The 26,352-nt window shown below is 40.5% G+C and overlaps 1 protein-coding gene across 6 annotated transcripts in view; it reads left to right on the plus strand.

The window, feature by feature from the left end:
- Vsig1 (V-set and immunoglobulin domain containing 1) overlaps positions 1–25,701 on the plus strand; it is a 168,819-nt gene extending 143,118 nt beyond the window's left edge. For 3 of the 6 annotated variants that reach the window (XM_037198914.1, XM_037198915.1, XM_028876984.2), the window contains 7 exons: positions 1,787–1,950; positions 5,309–5,416; positions 11,322–11,520; positions 17,644–17,799; positions 18,210–18,329; positions 22,674–22,815; positions 24,434–25,701. In XM_037198914.1, coding sequence (XP_037054809.1) covers positions 1,798–1,950; positions 5,309–5,416; positions 11,322–11,520; positions 17,644–17,799; positions 18,210–18,329; positions 22,674–22,815; positions 24,434–24,782 — 1,227 coding nt within the window. In that variant the 5' untranslated portion in view covers positions 1,787–1,797 and the 3' untranslated portion in view covers positions 24,783–25,701. Of the gene's footprint in view, positions 1–1,786; positions 1,951–5,308; positions 5,417–7,478; positions 7,585–8,171; positions 8,272–11,321; positions 11,521–17,643; positions 17,800–18,209; positions 18,330–22,673; positions 22,816–24,433 lie in introns of those variants that run through there. The other 3 variants (XM_028876985.2, XM_028876982.2, XM_028876983.2) reach the window with 3 other exon arrangements.
- Positions 25,702–26,352: the final 651 nt, after the last annotated feature.

Genomic DNA, 26,352 nt, shown 5'->3' on the forward strand with positions numbered 1-26,352 from the left:
CAGTCATCTATTTCCCTGAAGACTTCTTTCTGCATTGCTGGTGATCAAAATCTGCTAGGCAAGTACTCTACCCCCAAGCTGTATTTCCAGTCCTGGAGACTTTTTTAATGTATAACTTCATCCTCAATTTTCCTCTACTTTGAATTATTTTGAAGTAAAATTAGATTATTTGTCTTCCCAAGAAACCCAAGTGGAAATAATAGAACTAAAAAAATACAATAATAAAAATAAGAAACATGCTGATAGTCTCAGTAGTACAGCAAAGATGACAGAGAATAGAATCTGTATCTAGTGAAACTATCTTTCACAAATTAAGGGAAAATAATAATGAGATTCTCAGTCAAAGGTAGAAAAAGTATCTTCACCTAGCAGGCATACCCTTAAAGAATAGCTAAATGAATTATTTCTGAAATAAAGAAGCTGATAAAAGGAAGGGTCTTAAAGCATTATGGAGATAGAAGGAACAAAAGAAATGTCAGAAATATGAATATATATATATATATAGTTGTCTGCTTTAATTTATGAGTTCTGTATATCATATGTGATGATTGAAAGAAAAACTACAGCATTCTCTTATACCATTATCTTCTATTTGAGACAATGACATTTAAATGTTGAGAAGGCAAGTGGACCAAAACATAAGTGAAATTTACACATATCACTACAACTAGTAAAATATTGACAGTAGTAGATTGTTATGCTTCACATATTCATCATGGTTTGTTTGGTCTTTTATTTTGCAGTGCTGGAATTGAACTCAGAGCCTTGTGCAGTGCTGTAAATGACATCTTCTTATATAAACCACACAGCCCACCAATAGCATAATGAACATTTTCTTCAAGCACCTACAAAATGTGGACTGAGAGAGACCACATACTCGGCCATCCAAACCTAAATTTAAAATAAGTGAAATCATACAAATCATGGCATCTCAGTATAATGCGACCAAACACAAACCAGTAATGAGAGCATGAACTTTTAGCTCAGAAGTACAGTGCCTACTTAGCATGCACAAGCCTCTGTTTTCTGGCTTCAACACCACAAAAAGTTACGGAGGTCCCTCAAAATGATTTCTCAATGTACAATATTTCTACCTACATTTTCTGAGTTAAAAATTAAAACAAAAAATTAGAAAAATACACAACATATATTCCTTTAGTCACCAGATCAGTAGCTTTATTACCTATTATGTAGATTTTGGTTCACTTCAGTACATACTCATAAAGGATGAAAGTGTATAAGAAAACTGACATCCTCTTACTACCATGGAATAATTTAGATCTCCCAGTGAGCCCCACCACATACAGTGCTCGTAGGTATAGGACAGTTAACTCGTCCAGAGTTTTCCTAGTTTGGGCCTTGAAAGCCCTGGCAAAGCCTTTGCTTCTGACTTACCTAGTTCTTTAAATAAATGCTCTGTATTCAAGGACCACTCTCTCATGGAAAATCTGGGTTGATTGATCTCCATACTCAAACCTTTTAGTGTTCCTGAGTAAAACCATAAGAAGCTGTGTATAACATGACCCTTATATGAATTACCATATATGAAATACCAGTGATATTATCTCACCATCATCTAGGTTTTGATCATCTTCTTGTCATAATTTGTTAGAAAATTATGAGTTAGAAAGTCTTTCCTGTGTCTATTGTCTGCCTCAGGTCTCCTGTATGTTGCATTCTACTCTCTTCCCCATCTTAGAGTCTCTAAACAAGATGTTTTGTATTTTAGGATGAAAATGCCATCAGAATGTATGCACTACTAATTATCTGATGATTATCTTTTCAGGTCAGGTTCGTATGGTGCAAGTGACCATCCCAAACACTTTTGTGAATGTGACTGTTGGGTCTAATGCCACTCTTCTCTGCCTTTATACCACCACTGTGAAGTCCCTGGACAAGCTGACAATCCAATGGTCTTTCTTCCACAATAAGGACACGGAGCCAGTTTCTGTAAGGATTCTCTAACTAAATTACTCCCACTTAGTATTTCTCTCTGAAAACTGTTGGGATGAGAATTATGAAGGAACAGTGGAATATGAAGGAGCTAGTGAGAACAATGACAAAATTTGAGACACTGAATTTTTAGATAGCTGTTTAGGGATGGCAGTCTATCTAAATGACTTGGTCTTTGTGCTCCCATGTTTATGATTGTCTGTTATCTCAATTTTGATTAGTCAGCATCATGTGTACCACGTATTCCAGAATAACCACAGGCTTCCTCATAGGTGAAGTAATCAGTAGCTTTTAAAGGGTATCTTCCAAATATCTCCCTGTTATTTCCAGAAGACTCTAGTTCACATGCAAACCCTAATGAATCTGCCTAATGTAATAACTGGGATCTGCCTGTCAAGGGAATTCACTCATTCTTCCAGATTGAGTCCTGACACTTTGAGATTCCCCAGATGGATGGAGAAGGGCTGTGGTAGTAATGAACCCTATGTAATCAAGGGCAGCATGAGGTCAGAAGACAAAAGATGGAAGGGATAGACAAAGGTTTTGGGAGAAGTTGCCAGAACAGGGTGGATGAGCACCTATGGGGAAAGATGATTTCACAGGCAAACTGCCTAGCTATATTTTCCTTGTTTGGCTTTGAGAATTACTCTTTCTGAAAATTATCCCAAGAGCTAAAATCATATTACATAGATGTGTGTGTGTGTACATCTGTGCACATGTGTATGCAAACACATTTACCATTCCTGCCTCTATACATCCCTTGAAGAATAAGGTCTACAGTTACCAGGCTCACAAAATGATTCGTGACCCCAAATAGTGAAGAGACCAACAACGGTGGTTTGGAATAGTCAGCTGCACCTGAGTTGGGCTTTGGGGGAAAGGGGAGATTTGTTCATTAGGAAGATGAGGGAGGGTGGCCTAGAAGGAGAAGTGGAAGGGCCGGGCAGTGGTGGCGCATGCTTTTAATCCCAGCACTTGGGAGGCAGAGGCAGGTGGATCTCTGTGAGTTTGAGGCCAGTCCGGTCTATAGAGTGAGTTCCAGGACAGCCAGAGCTACACAGAGGAACCCTATCTCGAACTAACCCCCCCCCAAAAAAAAGAAGTGGAGGAGAAGGAAGGTATTAGCTTGGAGGAGCCACATCTTGGCTTCAGCTGTCACTGACACTTTGTAGGTACAGAATTTCTCTACTTCAGATTGTGAATGTTTCCTTATCTCTCCACAGGGAGATTCCATCATTGCTACCGTGTATTTAAAGTTAAACAGTTTTGTTTAATATTGGTTATTGTTAGACAATATTGGTATCACTCCCTGCCTCTCCCTCTCTTTAAAATACAATAGAATGATAGTACTCATGGGGAATGATCTGTTGTAAGGCATATGAAAACACTTGAAAAATATAAAGCTCTCTCACTTTTATCCCATGGAAACATCAACAGCAGGACCATCAGCAGCAAATAATAACACTAATGCTGCCAATTTCTATCACCTAAAGTGTCCCGATATGTTTGTGTCAACTAAGAAATAATTGCTTTTTCCCACTGGTTATTTTCACTTAAGATGGCAATAATCACATGATCCATTCTTTTAAAACTTTGATTTCTTAGTAGTCTTGTCAACACATTGTCCTTCTCATTTTTCTAGTGGTAGCTGCATTCAGAGAGACCTCGGCATCTTTTGAAATGTCTTGTGCTTGATAGTCAGTTCAAGATGTCCTCAACTTCCTGGAGGCCAGGCCAAGCGAATCTGAGCTCAAGAGCGCAGATTCTTCACTTTGTATGCCCCGATATTGGAATTTACAGAGCCACTCATGATTGAACTCTGGCCACTTAGAAGCAGGGAGAAGATTGTGACTAGCAATAAACTTTTCTTAGGAAGAGACTGCAGGAGAAGAAGCTTTAGGCAATTGCAGTGAGTTTGGCTGGAGCTTGGGCCTTCTCTTAGAAGAGCCTTTTAAAAATCTTTTGACAAGTATTTGATGAATTGCTTTCTTTACTTGCTAGATCACATGAAGTTCTTTCCCCTGAGCTGCTAGATCAAATGAAAAATGCTTGAGACCATTGCAATACCTGTGCTGAGGATGACAAAGAGGACCAGGGCTGCTTGAGGACAAGGAGGGTGAAAACCACCCACCCCAACACAAACTTTCTTCTCTCCTGTTTCCCCATCTTACCTTAGCTTACTTACCCTTGCCACATCTCCATCACAGCCCTCTTTGAGTCTCTACTTCAATATAACTGGATTTCCTCTTCTCTCCTCTTCTTCCCTTTCTTCCCTCTCCTCTCCTCTTCTACCATGCATCCATGGGCTTTTCTTTGGGATCAGTTTGGGGTCCCAGTAGAAACTTTTGGATGAATGTCAGTTCTGCTCCTCACTCTGCCACCTATTTGCTGGCTGGATGACCCTAGACAAGTCACTTTCCTTTTTAGAGATTCAATTTACCCACCTGTAAAATGGGGATACTCACCTATCTTGACAGCTTTAATGAAAAAAAATTGGAGGAGATTGTTCTTATGAAACACTAGGAAGCCTTCTATACTGCAAACGTTTGGTGACTATGAACTATTATCATTAATATCACCATTCATAAAATTGGGCTTTTCAAAATCATCTCATCCATGCCCCAGCTATATCAGCCCAACAAGGTATACTTAGCATAACTATATAACTCAGCTGTGACAGCGCTCTAGGAATTTCCTGGCCTTGGACCCCCAGTTGCTCTCCCTACTAGGTCCCTAATGGCTGGAGGGAGAGCCCAAACCCTTTTCTCTGCTACTTCTCATTCTTGAGCAGAACTTGTTCAGCTAAGAGTTCACAGGGTTGAGATAGTATTTTTCAAAAGAGAATGTGGCTTTCACTCCAGGTGCCTTCCCATTTTTATACATTTAAATGTCTGTAGAATACGTTGTAAGTTCATCTAGCGAATGCCAGTGGGATGTTTGTGGATGTTAAAAAGAGATCACTAGGCTGTAGAGGTAGCTCAGTTGATAGTATGTTTGCCTAGTGTGCATGCAGCCCTGTGTTCAATTCCCTAGCACCACATACACCAGACATGGTCATGCATGCTTGTAATGCTTGAACTCAGGAGGTAGAAGAAGGAGGATCAGAAATTCAAGGTCATTAATGACTTCCTAAAAGTTCAAGGCCTGCCTGTGATACATGAAGTGCTCTCTTAAGCCACCATCTCCTCACATGTATCTGTAATAGAGACTGCTGTTTATAGAACGTTCTGTGATATATGGGAGTAAGGTGTTGCTAGACTGACCACTGAGTGATTTAATTCAACTCCTGGGTTGATGTGGCAATATAGCATGTAGCATTCAGCTCTCAGATCCACCCATTTCTGCTCAAACACAGCATGGCTCGCATCCCAGTACTGAGGGTATGGAGGAAAAGGCAGTCAGTCAGTGTCTAAAAATGGTGCATGCAAGAGACGCTCGGGGAAGATGTAGCTGGACCTCTCAGGTAAGAAAACCCATTGATGTACTACTACTAGATCCCTCCACTAAGTGCAGCCTAGGACACTAGCACCTGCCTTAGGAGTGGGATGGAAGGGTTTATGTTTGGTAACAATACAGATCAGTGCTTCAAGCCCCATATAAATCTGGGGAAGTTTGTTTTGTTGTGGTTTGGCTTTTAAGACAGGACCTGTATCGAGTACAGGATGGTCTTGAACTTCGAATCCTCCTGCTTCAGCCTCCTAAGTACTGAGATTATAGGTGTGTATCATTTGTGCTAATAAAAACTAGAAAAGTATGGTCTTGAGAGATGGCTCAGCAGTTAAGAGAGCTTGCTGATATTACAGAAGACCTGAGTTTGATTCCCAGCAGCCATGTTAGATGGCTCACAATTGCCTAAATCCAGGGGACCCAATACCCTCTTCTGGCCTCCTTGGGGCCTTCACTCCCATGCACATAACCACACACAGATACATATGCATATTCATAAATAGTTTTTTAAAAATGAAATAAAACCCAGAGAAGTGTTTTTTTGTGTGTGTATGTGTGTTTACCTTCTCATGCCCATGCCTAGAATTCTTTCAATCCTCCCCCAAAAGATTCAGGGCCCTATGGCTGCTCTGATCAAGCTAGTGGCCAGCTTTTGCCACATCTCTCTCTCCTTCTCCTCAAAACCATTGCATTAAACAGCAATTTACTCTGGGGGATAGTGTTTCTCAGTACCCAGGGCCACATACTGTGTCTCATTGAAGGCCCTCTCTAGGGAGGTCCCTTTGGTGCATGGAAAATGCTCTTTCCACAAGTCCTCTGATCCTGAGGACAAATATCATCCTTTTGGTCTTCCTTTCAGAAATTTTCTGTGTCCAAAACTATGGACGGCTTCACACCATCCCTCAGGGGGCAGTCTCCTCTGAAAACTCACCTGACACAAGCAGGCTACCAAGTAAGTTTGGGGAGATTTGGTACCCCTCTGGCCATAGATTCTTCCCTTTTCCATCTGGCTTGTTATGCTAGAGCTAGAGACAATACTTAGCCATGAATAAAATGCACACTGACACGCTTAGCATGGGTCCGTTAGACAGTGCTCCACTAGAGTCCTTACAATAGAAATCCTTCACCATCCTGATATCCATGACATATGTACACTTTGGACAACTCCTTCCCCAGAACCTAGTGTCTTCGTATTTTATGACTTCTTACATTTTTAAAACTGTTCTGTCCTTTCTGTTGGTTATATTACTTCAAATGGTTCGGCAATCTTGGTGTGTGTGTGTGTGTGTGTGTGTGTGTGTGTGTGTGTGTGTGTGTGTATTCCATCACTTTAGGGGAATTGAATAATGGAGAGGCATTTATTTTATTCTTGAGGACCTTCAGCCCTTAGTGACATTTGGTGAGTGCTGGCTTAGAGCTGCTATGCTCTGTAACACATGCCACAGAGCCACACAACCAATTGTCCCAAATGCTGCTGTTGCTGTCAGGGAAGAACACTATAGGTCTTCCATCTCTTCTCACGAATGTTTGTCTATTCTGGACTTCATTTCTGTTGAAGAAGTGCACCTAAGCAGGGATCTCCCATTATTTCAGACAAAAAGCACTCTCAACAGTCACTCAAACAGTGGACAGCTCAAGCAAATAACAAGAGAGCCGTTCTGACAGCATTCTGTTTCTATTGTGTACAATCCTAGCCTTCACAGTACAGAAAGACAAAATTCTGGCCTGAAACCTTTGCCACTTTCCCACCCATGTCTAGCTGTTTTAGGAACAATGCCGGAAAGCAAGAAGCTGGAAGGGAGGAAAAGGAAAGAATGTGTGGTTTAGCTGTGGACTCCTGGGCTTCCATATCTCCCAAAGGAACCTGGAAAACAGTTCTGAAAGCTCATGGCATTTAGTAAAGCCAACTCTCACTCAAATCGAAAGCAGATGGGATCCTTTCAAGCCTTCTTGCTCACACATCAAGCTTCTAGTTTGAGAGTGGGTGGTGCAAAATGGAGGAAACAACTGGCTGCCAGCTGCAGCCGTGTGTGACTAGGAACTTGGCATGGCAGGCAGCGGAAGGCTGCCGTGCAAAGATACCAAGGAGCCTGCAGTGCAGCTGGAGAATGCGGAGTGCACCGTGTGGCCGAACTGTTCAGGATAGGAAGCAGCAGACCAGGGAATGGCAGCAACTGGCATGAGGTAGGAAAGGGAGATGGTCCTAGGCAATGGAACGGTCCCAAAGGGAAGGTAAATCATCACCGTTCTCTTGGGCAGGACTGAGAGTGCTACTTAATGCTTGCGGTGGGAATCATGAGGCTCGGATTCCACATTTGACTATAAATTGACTATGTGACCTTGGAAAGAATTATTTCCTCTATTAGGGCCTCAGTGTCCTCTGTAATAGATGAGAATGAATCAGAATTTACAAACTAGAGGCTCGGGGCCGATTTGGCCAGCAGATGTATTTTGGTTGGCTGGGCCAGCATTTTGTTTCCACAGGTTATGCCAGCTTTTCAGTATACCATGGTCCCCTTGGCCTTTATAAGTCTACCCCTACTTCTAGACCCTGGCCCACCTTGTTCTCATATTTCTAATATCCATCTGGCTCCTGAACCTTAGTGACGTGAACTAAGTGATCTCAAAGAGGATCTAATCACTAATAGGCTTCGGTGACTCTACCCACCGGCCACCAGCATGGCAAAGAGGGCAAGAAGAGGAGACATTGAGAGAAAGCCCTGCTTTCTGTGGCAGGATTAATGCTGTATCTCATTGTGACATCATCAAATGTCATAAAGCAGGGCTGGCCTGTCTCCTCTTGGGAGCAGAGGAACTGCTCAGAGGCTTAGGTTGGAAGAGCTGTCCTGATGGCAGCAGGCTGTGTCCCAGGTAAGAGGCTGGATCTCATGCTGCAGTTACCACATAAATAGACTTAGTGTCGCCTGCTGTGTAGCAAAGTCCTTCGATAAGTTAAATCTACATCTGTCTCATTTGAATACCTTGAGTTAATTGTAGCTTTCTGGTTTCTAGTCAAATACTGCCACATCAGGGTTAAGTTCAGGAGGCGTGAATAAATGAACTACAGGACACTGTGCTTAGGGCAGGAAAGAATGTTTGAGAAAACAGAGGAGAGAGTATGTTGCTTTCACTTTAATGATGCTGATGTTTTAGAAAAATTTCCCTTAAAAGTCTGCTTGTTGGTCTTCCTTTCAAATGGATCCCCTTTCTGTGTAAAGGAGAAGAGCTGTGAATCCCACTGGACAATATCTTCTTTTGGGTTTTCTGACTCTCTTCTCTTTTTAATAGATTGGGTGGGTAAAGAGCTCTGGGCAAGGAATTAGGGGAACTGTTTTTACTCCTGTTTAAATTCGTTTTGCTTCTGTGTTTCTCCCCCTTTTTTTTCCAACTGAGGTGAAATGGAGGACATCATCCATGCTAGGCAAGTGCTCTTCCGTTCAGTTTCACACCCATCCCTCAACTGTTAGTTTTGTGCCATTTTTAAAACCTCCCCTGGTTTCAGTTTCTTCCTTGAAGTGAGGCTAATGAAGTAAATGAAATGGAAAAACCATCTAGAAGCTTTTTTATGAAAATAACTTGTCTCATTAGACTAAAGCAATCCCAATTTATGAGACATAAACAGCAGTTGTGGAATGACACACATTTATATTAATTTAGCAAACTGTGGACACAGAATATGTATATTGTGAAGGGAACTGAGGTCTCATTACCTCATCTAGTGATTCCCAGGTTGTAGTCAGTCATGCCCCAGCCTCATAATTTTTGTCATATTTGTGTATCCCTGAAACGATTTTTTAGTTAATAATTTCTATGTTGACTGAGGCTTTTAAATTCCTAAAAGCTGAGTGTCACCTAAGCAATAATATCCCTAAGGTTACATATTTGGTATGCTAGATGTATTCTCTTGCACATATTAACGTTAGAGGGTTTTCACGTAGACATCACTGAAAATCAATGTCCTCCTTTGGAAAACATTGCTCTGGCTCCTCGTTCACATGTGGAAACTAAAAGGTTAGAGAGATTAGCTATCTCTGCTTCTTATCACCCAGCAAGTTGCTATGGAGGCATAGCTAGGGGATACCTCATGTGACTACATCACAGTCAGAGGCAGAGCTGTGGGGAAAACCTAGGTCATGTGACACCTAGGCCAGACTTCTCTCTACCACATCATTCTTATCCTACGTTTGCCATTAATACCTAAGATCCTTGCAATTTAATGGAGATGGGAGTAGAGTTCAGATATTTCTTTAATCAGTTATCTTATTATTTTATTTTTTTGGTTTTTTGAGACAGGGTTTCTCTGCGTAGCTTTGCGCCTTTCCTGGGACTCACTTGATAGCCCAGGGTGGCCTCGAACTCACAGAGATCCACCTGGCTCTGCCTCCCAAGTGCTGGGATTAAAGGCATGTGCCACCACTGCCCGGCACCAGTTATCTTATTATAAAATTTATTTTTTAAACAATTTTGCTATATGATAGTATCTTTTTATTATTTTTAACTTTTGTATATGTGTACTGTATTAAAACATTTCGTCCCTCCCTTTCCTGCCTTCCTCTCCCGTATCTTCCCTTCCACCTTGGTCCCTCTCAAATTCATGTGTTTTTTTCTTTAATTATTATTATTACATATATATGAGTAAACATGTAAATACAACCCGCTGAGCCCATATAGTATTGTGCATATGTGTACATTTTTAGAGCTGGCCACCAGTTAGGGGGCTCATCCCCGGGGAATCCTGATTCTCCCTCTTTCCGCAGCCACTAACTCCTTGTAGTTTTTTTTGTACAATGTGTTTTGATCCTATTCACCCCCTGTACACTGTTCCCAGATCCATTCCCCTTCCTTACCCACCCAATTTTGTGTCCTCTCATTTTCTACCCATCAAATCAATTTGTGATATATATACATATTCCTGAATGGGTGGCCTTCCATTGGCATGTGGTTGACTTATCAGGGACAACACTCTTGAAACTGACTTTTCCTCTCCCAGCAGCTATCAATTTCCAATTGCTCCTCAGCTAGGAGGGGTGGACTTCATGCCCACCTTCCCTCTCCGTGGGAGAGTTGGTCTTGCTTGAGCATGCATGAGAGTGTTTTTAAGGATCATCTTGCTCTCTAGCTTAGGTGGTCCTCAAAATCATGGTGCCCCTGCTTCAGCTTCCCAAGAGACTGAGACTACAGGCATATGTCACTGCTTGCCTCAAGTCCAGTACATCGTAAATGTAACAACAGCAGCAACAAGTGAATCCTGTGCCTTCAGATGAGTCACCTGAAGTTCTGAGTTCCCTTATTTGACATGGAGAGAAAGATGGTAGCTAACATGGGCCAAGTGCCCTGTAAGCATTTTTTTACTGTTTTGCCTGGTTTTATCCCACCACAGCCACTAAGAGAGAATGAGACCAACTGATTTCTCAGGGAATAGTCTGTCCTGAAGCTTTATCCTTCTAACAAACAGAATGAATCCAGGTGTGCTTAGCCAAGAGGTGTGTAAGCATGAAAGGAACATGAACATTTGGAATTTTAGGGAGCGCAGTCTCAGTGGGCAAGGTAAACTCGAATCAGAAGTTCATATAGTGGTAATATCTCTTGAGATATATCTCATATGCGGAAGAGTTTCTACCAGGTAGAGTGAGCAGGTGAGTGTCATGTTTTCCTAGCCCAGGGTTAGAAGTTGAATCCTCTGAATTCCAATTGTCCCCTCTTCTGTAAAATAGGCTTCCCACTCCCTGTGCTAGTGACATCACAGAGCTGTTGGAGGCAAATGAGGTAATGGCTACCAACAGCAGTCAGAAAGTTAAATGCCCCACTGAACTGAGAAATCTTGACTACAGGGACCACAGATAGAAGGGACTTCCTGGTAACTTATCCTCAGCCTGGATACTCTCAGGTTCTCAGTTTTACTATTTTTTTTTTTACCCTAGATTTTCTACTCTGAAGGTGGACAAGCTTCAGCTATTGGGCAATTCAAGGATAGAATTATAAGGTCGACTAATCCAGGTAATGCATCGATCACCATTTTGCGTATGCAACCAGCGGACAGTGGAATTTACATCTGTGATGTCAACAATCCTCCAGATTTTGTCGGCAAAAACCAAGGCATCCTTGACGTCACTGTGTTAGGTATGGGCATTATTCTCATGCCTTTTCTTTCCATGAAGCAACTTAGGACAGTGAATAAGTTGTGGGAGCCCGTTCTCGGGTTCCTCGTGGCTTTACCCAGCAGGTCCGAATAGAGGATGATCAGGACCACGGGCCTGAGTGCAGGTGTCTGAGATGGTCTGCACTTGGCTGTGCTGGGGGAGGAGGTCTTTTGTGCCATCCCTTGGCGTCTCTATAAAAACCCTGGGACAGAGACAGTCAGGGCCCGTTGGAATAAGTTCCAGGCCCTCTTGAGGCTATCCTTTATTTTCTGTTTATCCTCGAGATATTCTCCGAAATAAATCCTTCTATCTAATATTTCCTGCTGCTCTCCCTAAAGAAAACTCTGGGGAGCTGTGGGGTTGGTGGGTAAACACCCCACAATAAGTCAAAGCACTGGGTTATGGTGTCAATTATGTCCCTGGGGCTAATTGTCCTCCCTATTCCTTTTATTATCAGAGACTGTTTTATTTAAGTTTTAGCTTATTAGTAGACATAGTTTTCCAGCTCAATCCGTATAATGATACCTAAACATTACCATAAAATGTACAGAAACAGTAGCATCCCTAGCTTGGAAGGATAGAGTGAGACAAATATTGGCCCACCAAATGATCACCAGTAACTTTCGGGAGGAACTTGCAATTAGAGCCACACTTAGCTACAAGAAGCAACTGTCAACCTATTTATTCCTTTTTCCAAGCCTACCACTAATCTTACCATGAAATCATTTTTTTTCAAACAAAGGCAGAGAGTCTACTTTGTTTGTATTTATCTTTAATTTAGTTTTGTTTTACTTTGAGGCGGAGTCTTGTGGAGCCATAGCTAGTCTTGAGCTTGCTATGTAACTGACTTTTTATCTTGACTTTTGATCAGGAGGACTCTCTTTTTTAAAAATGCTAATGCTATTGGAAAAATGTTACTTGTTAAGCCATTATTAAGAATTAAGTTATGATGAACACATATTTCTTGTATGACATTGGACAAGTCACATATGCTCTGAAAATAGACTTGGAACAGTTCATTTATTCAGGATTTGTGGTGTCCCTACTTTGTGGAAGGAAATACAAGCTTAGTAGTGATGGAGACATGGCTTCTGCCCTTGAGGAGTACTCAATTTGCTTGATTTCTAGGGATCTTTCAGACTCCTGAGTGCTGTGGATGATTGATTGATAAATAAAGCTGATTGGCCAGTAGCCAGGCAGGTAGTATAGGTGGGATAAGGAGAGAGGAGAATTCTGGGAATTCTGGGAATTCTGGGAAGGCTGAGGCAGAGAGACCTGCCAGCCCCGCGATGACAAGATGTAAGATACCGGTAAGCCACGAGACATGTGGCAACTTATAGATTAATAGAAATGGGTTAATTTAAGGTAGAAGAAGTAGATAACAAGAAGCTTGCCACGGCCATACAGTTTATAAATAATATAACTGTCTGAGTGATTATTTTATACTTGGGTTGTGGGACTACAGGGCTTGGTGGGACCTAGAGAGAAGCTCTCCAGCTACACCCGAGAACCCAGCAGGGGCTAAGGACCTATTTGCAGACTCTCAAGTAGAAAGTATTAGAAGGAGGAGGAAAAGGCTTGAAGCCCTTGCCAGCAGCCCAAATGGATATGCATCATTGGAAAGGAAGCAGTAGGCCAAATCAGTGACTAACTAGTTAAGTGGTTCAAACAAACAACAAACGACAACAAGATGCACATCTCCGAGAACTATCCTCAGTTACCTTGCTACCCATGTGATTCTAAAAGGAACCAGTTGATGCTTACTATGAGGTGTGCCATTGCATTTACCCTCCTAAAAGAGAGGGAAATGTTGCTCCGGGGCTAATGTTTAAGAGAAGGTTTGCTCAGTCAGTTGTATTTTGTTGTGCTGAGCCTTGTGCTCAGTATGATGTAGGAATAGATGCACCTATTCCTAGGACAGCTTATGTGGCAGTTCAGAAGATCAGTCTTTCGGGGAAAAAATAGTGTGGCAAGATTGCCAAAAACCATGAGACTGAAAAATCAGTAAACTTGGGTTCTAGGCCTTTTTCTGTTCTCAGTGACCTCATACAATGCAGGCCACCATTGTAAGATAGGTTTTAAGTCTGTCTTCTTTACTGATTTATTATGAGAATCCAATTAGGTGCTGGGGATTAAAGAGCCTTTTAATGTTCAAGTAATTTGAGGGATTAATCTTCTAATGATTTTCTGTTGCCCCTGTGTCTCTGGGGTGATCTGAGCAGAAGCAATTTTCATGAAAAGGCTTGGAAATAGGCCTGAGATAAGCTAGACAAGAAGGTTAATATTCTTAACTTGGAAATTCAGAGGATTCCCAGTGAATTTCCACAAGCTAAAGATAGCTTGAGCTAGTCTGTTTTTGGTTTTGTTTTCTGTGAGTCTTTGGGTCAGATAAGTCTTGCCATGATTTTATCATGCTTTTTCTTGGAGCAGCCAGAATCCATAAAATGAAGATACTGAACAATCTATGGCTTTCTTTCCACAGAAATACTCAAAAATTCTATTCCTATTAATTCAGAAAAGAACAAAATTATCCTATGAATTTCAACTTTCCAGAAATTAGTGATAGCAAATAATCTCTAAATTTTCAAAGTCTGTTTGCAGTTCGTGAATCCCATTGCATATGAGCACCCTGATTGGGCCTGGGCAAAGTAGAGATGGGTGGGTCAGGGGGACCAGTTGTAGGGAGATTTACTGATGCCCCATTGAGGAAGGCTCTTTATAGCACTACATTTTCAAAATCTCTTTATTGTAACGAACTCACAAACAACAATGCCACACAGCTAGATTATGGTAACCACTCAAACACTTGTTCTGGCTCAAACTCAGTGCAACCCAATGAACGTATGAAAAGTTAGAATGGCCATGCTTAGGCCTTTCCTCTTTCACTCTCAGTTACATTTTTATGAACTTATTCACTATAAAAAAATCTATGAGAGAGTTGAAACTAGAAAAAAACAATTAGCTTTACATTCTCTTTTATGATTCATGTGTTCTTTTGCCTGCATTCCATCCTTTCTCATCACCTAATAGTACCCTTTCTTGGTCACCTTTCTAAATGCTACACTACACCCACAGGTATGTTATACAAAATGTTATACTACATCCATAATGCATATATGTTTATAGGTAAACAGCTGTGAACATGGGCAGAGTATAGCAATGCATCTTTGGGAGACAATTCTCACCCAGCATGGCTATCAATCACGTGTATTTGCTTTGCATTCAAGAGTCTTAATCAAAGCCTGAGAACATGCTTCAGTTACTGTTCTAAGCAATGGGAATAGTAAGCTGTAAAAGATAGGGTCCCAGCCCTCCAAAAACCCACTCTAGTGAAAGAGACAGATTGCATGAAAGCTTTCAGTAGGGGAAGCTAGAGAAGGGGAACTGGAGAAGGCTCCTCAGGGAAAGCGACTTCTGTGCTGGTTGAAGAAGGATGCTCAAGAGTGTGTCAAGCAGAGCACAGGCTGAAATGCAGGGTACAATTCAGGTGAAGACAGCAGCAGTGGGCGAAGAAGCAGGTGGTTTGGATGGCCATTCATTTAAGAGCTTTCCAGTGGTTATGACAACCCTGGAAAATCAATCTCTGAAAAACACCCAGATAGACTCTGAATAATTATTATGTGTACATTTGGAATGAGCACTATCTCCATTCTGCAGTTTGGCACATAAAAATTATTAATTTAGAGGAGCTTTGTGAACACACAGAAGCATTTTCATTTATCTTCTGAGATGAGCCTTTTCCTTCTACCTCAATTCTGATGGAAGCAATAAAGGCAAAGGGTAGATCAATGGCTTAGCTGGTAAAACATACTAGCTCTTTGGGGGTATTTTAACTGGATGAAATGTCAGCTCAATTCTGATCCAGTAGTTTTAGAAGATATATAGGTTTGCAGCTTGTCTCAAAATGAGTCACCTAGTGTTTTGTTCCTAATAAACAAAGGAGAGATAGAAGGAGAAAAAGCACAAGAAGAAGAGGCCTAATCTGGATTTAAATCTAGACTCGGTGAATGAGTACAAGTTATTCTAGGTTGCTGTCTATAATTTAGTCCTAGTGCCTGAGGTTTAATGGTGAAATACCCATGTTTTTCTGTTCAGATTGTTCTGTTCTTATACAGGGACTATAGCATTCAGACCATTTTTTTAAAGACATTAAGCGTGATCATGGTTAAATGGCCTAGTTTAAGGTAGGTGAATCAAGTTTTTCCTATCTCAGAAAGCCATTGTTAAGGAAGAAAGGATGGAAATCTAAATAAAAAATGCTCTAAATCAGATGACACCAGTTTTCAAAGGATAGTGAAGCATTTTGAAGAGTTGTGCTTATACACACCTGACTTCTTCATGTGTACAAGGGTTTGAGTCTGAAAAGGGTTACCAGAGCAGAAGCTGTTAGAAGATTGATTTCAATAGCAAAAATTAGTCCAGTCCATAGCCAACAGCAATTCTGTGTGCAAGGTCCTGTTTGTGGTATTTTCTTTCGGCTGGCCAGAGGTTAGATAATTTCTTATTCATATTTTATAGATGAGACAGTTTGAGGTTTCATTGTCCAAATATCTATAGGGTTAAGTTGGAGAGCTGGTGTTCTGTGTGGATCCAGATCTGTGATCATGTGTCCCAGGAGAACCGAAGAGTAGTCTGAAGCATTTAAGGTATAAATTTCATAAGTTAGAGAGTGTTAGCTGCTAGAGGGATGGTTTTTATAATCCAATTTAAGAAGAGCTGGGTATGGTAGCATATGCCTGTAATTCTAGCACTTGGAAGGTAGAGGCCAGATGATCATGAATTGAAGGTTTAATCTCCAGCCATATAGCAAGTTCAAACCCACAAACTAACCAACCAACTAACCAGCCAAACGTAAAAGAAAAGGATGACTGTTAATTGGAAAGTAAAGAACGTACGATCATCATCTGTGTAAGTTATTAAGAACAGACTAATGGCACAAAGTAAGGAGAATGGGGAGATTGTGATTCACAGCTACTCACAGAACTTCTCCATCCGGGTATTGTCATCAACAGCTGAAAAACCAGCACGTTCCAAACTGCCCCCAGTATCACTCCTTCCTCCTCATCCTTTCCTTTAAAACATGTTCCTCTACATGAATTCTTTCTCTTGGGTGGTGGCAGGATCATGGACACAATCAGAAGCCTGGGAATCACCATACATCTTACCCTCTCCGTCATCCTCAGTAGCTATCTGCTCCTAGCTCCTGTGACTCTATTTTCTTCATACCTCTTGAGTCACCTTTCCCTTGGTTCAGGAGCCCTCGGTATCAGAGAGAGCTCCATGTGAAGTGTTAGGAAGACCACCATTACTACCTTTCTTAAGTTCCGTCCATGGCTCCCTGGTCCCAGTGCAAAACATGTATACTATAGAGCCCTCCCTGACACAGCCCCCAGTGCTCTGTGATTTCATCTCTCACTACCCTTAATCCCACTTCGGAAGTGACAACGTTGCTGTTGATTCTGCAGTGCCTAGTCCAGTGCTGGACACATAGCTAAATGCTTGTGGAGTGGCAGAAAAATCAAGACTACATTATCATATAGCACAGATGCAAAATGGGTCTCCTCTGCTGAGGAGAGACACAGGCAAATTCAAACCTTCTAGCCATTTCAGGTCAGCTATAGATGAATAAATGAAAAACTGCCTTAGCCTCACAAAGAAATAGAAAAAAAAGGTAGTATTAATGGAATATTTTAAAAGAATTTCTAAAAAGGTTTTATCTCAAAGTATTTAAGGGCTCTGTTTTCATTTAAGATGGCTTTTTAAAACACAAGCTATGTTTCTACTCAGAGTTTGCTTACATTTGGCTGTTTTAATAAAGGCATATTTTAGGATACAATGAGGAAATGCATGGTTATAAATCCGGGGAAGAGGCAGACAGAGGAGACACTATTTGAATCCTAATGGCTTCCTGACTAGATGATCCCTGAAGCTGAAGTGTTCTACTGCCATCTGGTGGCCCAACCAGAAAATTGCCCCCAAAAGGTTTTTAAAGAATAAAATTAAATAAACATAAGTTCTGTGCAATGAAAGCAGGAAAGTGGCTGCCAGTGTCACAGGCTGCCATTTTCTTGCAGGAATCTTACTTCTTGTTATTGCCTTACAGTCAAACCTTCCAAGCCCCTTTGTACCATCCAAGGAAGACCAGAAGCAGGTTACCCTATTTCCTTGTCTTGCTTTTCTGCCTTTGGAACACCATCTCCTGTGTATTACTGGTATAAGATTGAGGGAAATACCATTGTGCCAGTAAAAGAAAGTTTCAGTGAGTATTGCCTTCCATAACTGCCGGCCTGGCCTGGTGATGGGTCACTTAACAGTATGTGATGCTGGATGCCTATCTGAAGTTCTCAAGCATCTTTCCTTGATGTCAGTGTGTGTGTGTGTGTGTGTGTGTGTGTGTGTGTGTGTGTGTATGTGGAGTGGACGTGTGCTTAAAATGATAGCCATCTGCTAACATGATGACTGTGATGTGTCTGCTTCCCAGAGTCTAGAATTCAGCTGAGAGGTGGTAAATATGGCGGGTCTTTGGTGGGCTACTTGTAGAGCATCGCAAGAGACCTAGTTGAATCCTATTCCTCTCAAGAGAGGCCATTGTAAGAAAGCAGGTGGGCTTTAAACAGTGCAAACTGACATGACAAGAGATTTTAATGATCTGTTTCCTGATTTTGACAGACTCGGCCACTGGAGTTTTGGTTATCGGAAATCTGACAAATTTTGAACAAGGTTATTACCAGTGCACTGCCATAAACAGTCTTGGCAATAGTTCCTGTGAAATTGACTTAACCTCTTCACGTGAGTTGACTATACGGCTTTCATACTTTACCCTTCAGTTAAGTAGCCTGGGTCTACCAGTTGAACAGATTTATTAGGATCTCTCTTTAGTCCTTCCTGCCTCTGGAGATTCCTGAGCTTTACTGGTAAGTTGATATGATGAATCTAAATCTCTCATTTTTACATAATAATCTGTTCCCCAAACTGTTCGCCAAGTAGTTTATTTAAGCGCCACACAAACATTAGAAAGTAGGTATTAGTCTCTGACAAATCAAAACAGCAGTATTATTAACAGTCTAGGATGCTCTTTCTCCTGCAGTTGATAAATGCAGCTAGCCCCTCAGCTATCTTTTTCAAATATACAACTTACAGACTTCCTGCTTCTTGACTGCCTTATTAAGATCGGCCTCTAGAAACCACAGGGAGACACTTCAAGATAAGACACAGGCGGGACTTTCTGACAAGGACTTTGATAGACCAGGAAATAATAGCAAGAACTGATAAATGAGCTTGCTCTTTCATGAAATTTAAAAGCTTTTGCACAGCTAAGAAAACAACAAACTGAATGAAGAGGTAACCTAGAGAATGGAAGGCAATCCTTTACAGCCATTTGGCCAACAGAGGATTGACACTCAGAATAGATAAAGAACTGAAAAACAATTAAATACGAATAATCTAATCAATTAATCAATAAATAGGCAGATGTTTTGTACAGACAGGTCTCAGAAGAATTACAAACAGGCAACAAGTATATGAAAAAAATGCTCAGTGTTTTTCACCATCATGGAAATGTCATCAGAATTAGGGTGAACTTCCATTTCACCCCAGTCATATGACTGTCATCAAGAAATCAAAAAACAAATATGGGCAAGATACACAGGAAAAGGAACCGTTATATGCTGATGGTGGGAATGTGAACTAGAGAAACCACAATGGAAGTCGGCATGGAGGTTCCTCAAGAAACTAAAAATAGAATTGCCGTATGACTCAGCTGTATCACTTCTGGGTCTATAACTAAAAGAATTCAACTCAGCATGCCACAGAGATAGTGGGATAAACGTGTTTGTTTCAGTGTTCCAGACTCATAGATTGCTATCACCTAATGAATGAGTTTTATTCAGCCATAAATAAACACTCCAGTTCAGTAGCATTTTTTTTTGTTTGCAGGAAAGGGAAGTGAGAATTACCATATTGAGCGAAATAAGCCAGATCCAGAGAGACAAATATCACAAGTTTTTCTTTCATAGGCAGAACCTAGATTTGTTAAGAAAACATGAAAGTTGGACAGGGCTGTTTAGGGAAGAGAAAGGGACCAGTAGGAGAAGAATGGAAGTGGAACGAGAAAAAGTAACAGGGATGTGGATATGATCCAAATTACACGTATACATTCAGGAAAACATATGATACCCATAATTCAATGTCTATGTTCTAATGAGAAATAAAACCAAAAGTTTAAAGACAAAAATCTGCCTATAGTAATAACCTGGCAGTCTCATCTACAATCACAATACCTAATGATTACTGTTATTACTATTAGTATTAAATTATTTCCCAGACACTTGGCCAGGTGCTACATGAGTAATATCTCACTCAACCATCCCTACTACCCTGTTTATGGAGGCAGAATAAATATATTGTAGGTCTTCTTTTCTTGGAGGGGACACTGAAGCTCAGGGAGGTAAATGACTTGCCTGCTCAAGTTCATCCAGTTACTAACTGCACAGCTGGGATGCCTCTAAATCCCAATCTTCCGTTGAAAGGCAGTTATTTGCTCTCTGAGATTTATACTTAGGAGCCTTAGGATTGACAGATTAGGCCAATCCTGGGACAAGCCCTCATGAGGGATGTCTTGCCAAACCTCATAGGGACCGACCACTTGACAATACTTAGAGCCATGTTATCTGCCCTCCATTCCCATCATTTTCAGCTCTTTCCTGTGGCTGTCTCTGTTGCCTTTCTTATTTCTCAATTTTTTTGTCTGCTCAGGGAGAGATAGACTCACACTGCAGATGTTCAGCCAGGTAAGGTTAGTATTCACATCTTCTTTCCAACCATCTCCAGCATTTTCCTGGCTTTCCTCCCTCCTTCCCGCCCTCTTCTCTTCCTTCTTGCCTCCTTTCCTTTCTTTGCCCTCCTGTCCTCTTCTTCCTAAGTCACCCATTGGATATCAACTGTGGATCATCATAAGTGATGCAGAGACAGAAGTTAAGAAGAAATATGCCTTTCACTCACATAGCTCCCCATTTAGCTAGAGGGCCAAACCATGACTGCATGCACTAAATGCTACATTATAGATCTACACATGTATAGACACCCAAAAGAGGAACACTTATGGTTACAGATAAGAGGAACACTTATGGGTACAGATCTGGAGCAGCTGGGCTGACCAAGTACTATTTGAGCTGGCACTTGAAGGCACTAGCAAAGGCTATTGTTTCTGTCAAATGGAGAGGCTGGATGGGGAACAAAAGCAGAGCAGCAGCTGTAGAAAGACAATTGGCTCATGGTGCAAGAAGAGGAGGGAGAGCCACAGAAAATATCACTCAGAAATGGAACCACAATAAAGGGAGAGCTGCTGTGTTTGCGTCTATTGAAAGGAATTTATTATTTCCTCCCAATTTCAAAACTAGTGATAATGTATTAAAAACTAAACAAACCCCCAAATGAGGCAGCTAATAACCTTTGGGAAAACATTTTTAAAATGCCGTACAACAGAGAATCATAGTATGGATATTTCTGAGTTGTGAACAGTATTTAATTTTCATACGTTTAATATTTAATTAAAAATAGCACTATAATTGTATTCGGAGAGTGTGGTGGGAGATGAGGAGTGCTCGGAAATTCAGAAAGGAATAATGAACATGGGGAAAGGGAGGGCCATCTAAGAGCAAGCATAATAAAAATATGGAGGCAAGAGCAGTTTTAGAAACGTCCCAACAGTCCCACCCAAACGAGTGGGTCAAGAGAATGCTGTTTTGGTAAAAGTTTAGAATTATTTAATTGTTAAAATTATTCACATGTGTTTTGTTTAATTTCATTGTTTTATATTGTAGTCCTTTTCACTCCGCCCATCCCCCTCTCTCACTCGCCTGTCGCCCACTAGAACCCATTTCTCAACAAGTCCCCTCCTCCTTTCATGTCTTCTTTTTATGTGTAGCCTGCTGACTTTAGACTTTCTTGCCTAAGCATCGGTGGGAGACGATTTGCTGGAGAGAGGTCCGTTTATCAATGGATACACCACTGAAGAAAATGGCATTCCTTCCTCCAGCAGCTGTTGATTGCCAGTGGTCTCTCAGAGAGGGGTTGAACCTCATGGGTCCTTCAGTCATCCATGACGAAATGTTAAAGGGCCCCCATATTGTGCAGACAGTCACAGCTGTGATGAGTTCATGAGTGCCGCAGCTGTGCCATACCCAGAAGACATCTTTCGACTGCCTCTCCCCCCTTCCTCTGGCTCTTACACTCTTTCTATCCCCGCTTCTACAGTGTTCCCAGAGCCTAAGTGATATAGCTGAGTTGTCCTAGTTAGGGTGTTTTTGAGACAAGTTCTTTCTATGTATATAGCCCAGGCTGGTCTCGAACTCCTGATTTTTCTGCCTCAGCCTTTTGAGTGCTAGGATCACAGACATGCACTGCTTTGCCCAGCTACATGGATTTCTTCAATCATAAAAAGGTGAAGGACTTATTATATAAACTTAGTTTCTCCTTTCAAAATATAAACTGTTGATCCTTGTTTAAGGGGCAATAGATGGGTATGGGCTGGCTTATGACCCAGACATGTTCTGTCAGGGACGACACTTCCGGACTTGGAGGTCTGGTGCTCAGCTGGATTGTCTCACACTCATTCAATTTTTCCATAGACTGATGTAATAAACCAGATGCCTGTTTATCCAGATGGCCATATCCTTTCCCGGTGGCTAGAATGCAGGCAGCTCTTTCATGAGCAAGGAGTGTGTGGAGAAGCTTTTTTATTTCACTTAGGTCCTAGGAAAGCTGATGAAATGTCCTTGCCTATAACGGAGCATGTTTCTGGCTTCCAGATTGCCATGACATGTCTCTGGCCACATAAATGCACACTGAAAACTTTATTCCCTAAATACTGCTTTAAAAACAAACTTGCCCGCCAAGTGCCCATATTTTTCTTCACTTGTATACATGTCAGCATTAAGCTACACAGCCAAGGGCCTCATACTTTTCATCCATCAGGATCTAACTAGCAGAATTCTGGGGGTTTCTACCCCCTCCACCTAGACCTGCCACTTTCTTGCTTTGTGAGTCTTCTGGATCGTTTTCACTAGTCTCAAACGCATGCATATGAGAAGAAAATGTGTTCTGATTTACCCGCTATCTGTCTGTGTCCTTCAGATCCAGAAGTTGGAATCATCATTGGGGCCTTGATTGGTGCCCTGATAGGTGCTGCTGTCATCATCTCGGTGGTGTACTTCGCAAGGAACAAAGTGAAATCACAGCAAAGGAAGAGGGACTTAACCCCCAGCACTGAACTTGAGTAAGCCTTTAGTGACCTACATTCACATTGCCATTGCTGTCTTTGCTTGAATACAAGCACTCCTCGGGAGTAACTTTCAATCACCTCTCTCTCCCTCAGCACTCCTTCCGCATAACATAGCAAGGTGAACATTCTGCTTGCTCTCACTGCTTTTTCATGATTGAGCCCTGTTTTAAGAGCCCTCTGTTTTAAGCATTTATATCGACTAATTTAATCATCACAAAAGTCCTTTTAGGTCTTTTTTTATATTTATCTTCATACCGACATGACTGTAAACATAATCATGAATGTTTTTTTTTTTCAGTTCCTTTATTTTTAAATTAATTTGTGATGGCCCCTCTGGGGGAAAAAAACAAGCATGTTTTGATGTAACGGGCGACCTATGAAGGCAAAAGTAGATAGGGCCCAGGGAAATCAGAAGTTGGTTGGCCCATGGCCTGGGCTCTTAGCCATACTGCAGTCTCTTCTGCAGTGTAGATGATGCTCATTCACTTGCTCACCCTTCCTTCTTCTTTTTACATTCATTTTTTTTTGAGATTATAATTATTTTCTCCTTCCCTTTCTTCCATCCAAATTTTCCTATATCCTCCTCCTTCCTGCTCTCTTTCAAATCCAAAGCTTCTTTTTTCATTAATTGAAATTAATGAAACAGTAGCAAAGTTTGTTATGAAGGAGCAACCAAAATAATCTTATGGTTGGGGTCCCCACAACATGAGGAACTGTATTAAAGGGTCACAGCATCAGGAAGAGTGAGAACCACTGGATTAGGGCCTATTTGTCTCTAAAGCTCTACTGTATAGTGTCATGTGAAATTTCCAAGTTTGAAGTTCCCTAATGTTTTTCTGGTAATCCTTTCTTATAGACCAATTGTATTTAGGGATATATATGTATATCATTAATAATGTACATATGTATTCCTAAATACAACTTGCTCAGTATGTATAATGTTACCCGTGTGCCCGTTTTTGTGACTGACTACTTGGTATTGGATAATGAATTGATATATCCTTCCCTGGATTTAATTTAATTTAATTTTTTATATTTAATTGATTTAATTAATTTAATCTAATTGATTCCACAAATAAGTTTTCTATACCAATCAGGAGCCAAGTCTTGTACTAAGGAGTTAGAGACACAGATGCAACTGAGCCATGCTTTGACCCTCAAATACCTAATTAGCTTCTTAGATTCTTTATATCAGTTTTCCACCTTTTAAATGCTGGCGTGTCTTTTTGGACTTTCATATTGTTGAAATCTAAACGTTCTAAACTCCAAAACAGCACACATGGTCTGACAGCAAGTCAAAATATCAGAATGAACAGATGGCCTAAATTATTGGTTCTCAACCTGTGGGTCACAACCCCTTTGAGGATTGCATATCAGATATTTACATTACAATTCATAACAGTAGCAAAGTTACAGTTATAAAGTAGCAATGAAGATAATGTTATGGTTGTGGCCCACAACATGAGGAACTGTTTTAAAGGGTCACAGCTCAGGAAGGGTAAGAACCACTGGATTAGGGCCTATTTGTCTCTAAAGCTCTACTGTATAGTGTCATGTGAAATTTCCAAGTTTGAAGTTCCCTAATGTTTTTTCTGGTAATCCTTTCTTATAGACCAATGACAAAGGCAAGCCATTCCCGAGACAATGAAACGATTCCAGCTGAAAACATCCAGCTAGAAGCAACTCTGCCATCTTCCATCCATGATGCACAGGACACCGAACCTGCTACCACCATCGTAGAGCCAGAATATGAGCCTAACCCCCCTCTTGAAAGTACCACACAGCCTGATCCTGAACCAGAGCCTATGCCAGTGTCTGAGATGGAGATTCAGCTAGAGCCAGAGCTGGAGGTGGAGCTGGAGCCAGAGCCAGAGCCTGAGCTCGAGCCTGACCTCGAGCCTCAGTCTGGAATTATAGTTGAGCCTCTGCGTGATGAGGAAAAAAATCCAGTTAAGGCATAGGCATAGATAGGTATGGCCTTAAGTGTGGCAGTTCTTACTTAGGAACCTATTCCTGGCCTTTAAAATTCGGTGGACTTAGCCTCCAGTTTGTCCTTCCATCATGGACAACCCTCATCTAACAACGTTGCTCATACTCACCATTAATCCAAAATAATAAATGCAACTACTAAAGAAATGTACAGGTTTCTTTGGTCTTAGTATAGATTACTTAAAACTGTACTAATACGTAAATATAACAAATGACAAGGCCGGGATGAGTGGTTCATTTCTAATTCAGTTGGAAAAGCATTTTTAAAAGTATGTTCTGTATTTTGTAGTCACTCTTTTTCATGGCTCACATGTGCACACAGTAAGATAGAGTTCATTTGAATATTAATTTTAGGATTAGTTGTCTTCCTTGTTCATTTTTTATACTTACCACTAAGGAAACAATATGACACAATTGGCTCGGAAATTAGGAAAAAAAAAAACATTTCCCCAAAATAAGAGGGTATGTATCAATTGGTATATGCAATTTAAAACTAAGTTTTACAATTTATCGCATTAAATCTTTATTAAATCACTTCAGTGTCAAACACTTGAGCATAGCAATTTTTTATAACTTATTTTTTTCACTGCCAAGTGGTGTACAGACAAACAATTTAGAATAAACTTTTTCTTGGTGAACATAAAGTGTTGTTATTGGAGGCAGTTTTGAATATGCCTTTGAATAAGCTATTATGTTATCACTGTCGGATGCTATCCATTTTGGCAGTAGGCTAGGATGGTGTTCTCAGTGAACACAGTCTATTTTAGATAATCTAAACTGGTAATTTAAATAATCTGTTTTATTGTTTCTGTAGTCCATGTTAAGAGAATCATCACTCTTATAAATGATAAACAATAAGTAAATGCTTTGATAAAATCCTTTCTTCACTTTTTAAAAGCTTTTCCATAATCATATTTCACTGACACCTCACTCTGAAGAAATTTACAGGTAGATTTACTTTTTTACTTGTGTAATCAATCATATCTGAAATATTATTTTAAGGCTCAATAAATAATATGCAATGAAATCTTATTTAGTGATTACTAACTTTCTTTTTTAATAACTATTGTTGTATAATTTAAGTACTATAAGCTGTATCCATTTTAACTGTACAATTTGGTGAGTTTTGAAAGTTGTACACACTCATGGAACCACCATATCTATGCAGATTTTTTTTTTTTTTTTTTTTTTTTTTTTTTTTTTTTGCAGAACATTTCCACCAGCCCCAAATGTTTTCTGATGTCCTCTTTTTAATTAATTCCATTTTTTTTGTTTCCATTGTGCATCCTAGTTTTGTACCTCTAGATTCTTTTTTGTACCTACTTCTGCCTGCACTTTTTTTTTTGATCTTTGAATCAGTAGCTTTTTTTTTTTTTTTTTTTTTTTAATAGTTTTATTTGTTTCTTTTCTTTTCCTCTGACCTTTTTATAATGATCATGGTATCAATATGTTGAGCATTGTACTTCTGTATATTACAGTCATGAACTATTCTTGTTCTATGTATCTTAATAAAAAATTCTGTAAAAAAAAAAAAAAAAAAAA

The sequence above is a fragment of the Peromyscus leucopus genome, chromosome X (genome assembly GCF_004664715.2).
Source record: "Peromyscus leucopus breed LL Stock chromosome X, UCI_PerLeu_2.1, whole genome shotgun sequence".
NCBI classification, from domain to species: Eukaryota; Metazoa; Chordata; class Mammalia; order Rodentia; family Cricetidae; genus Peromyscus; species Peromyscus leucopus.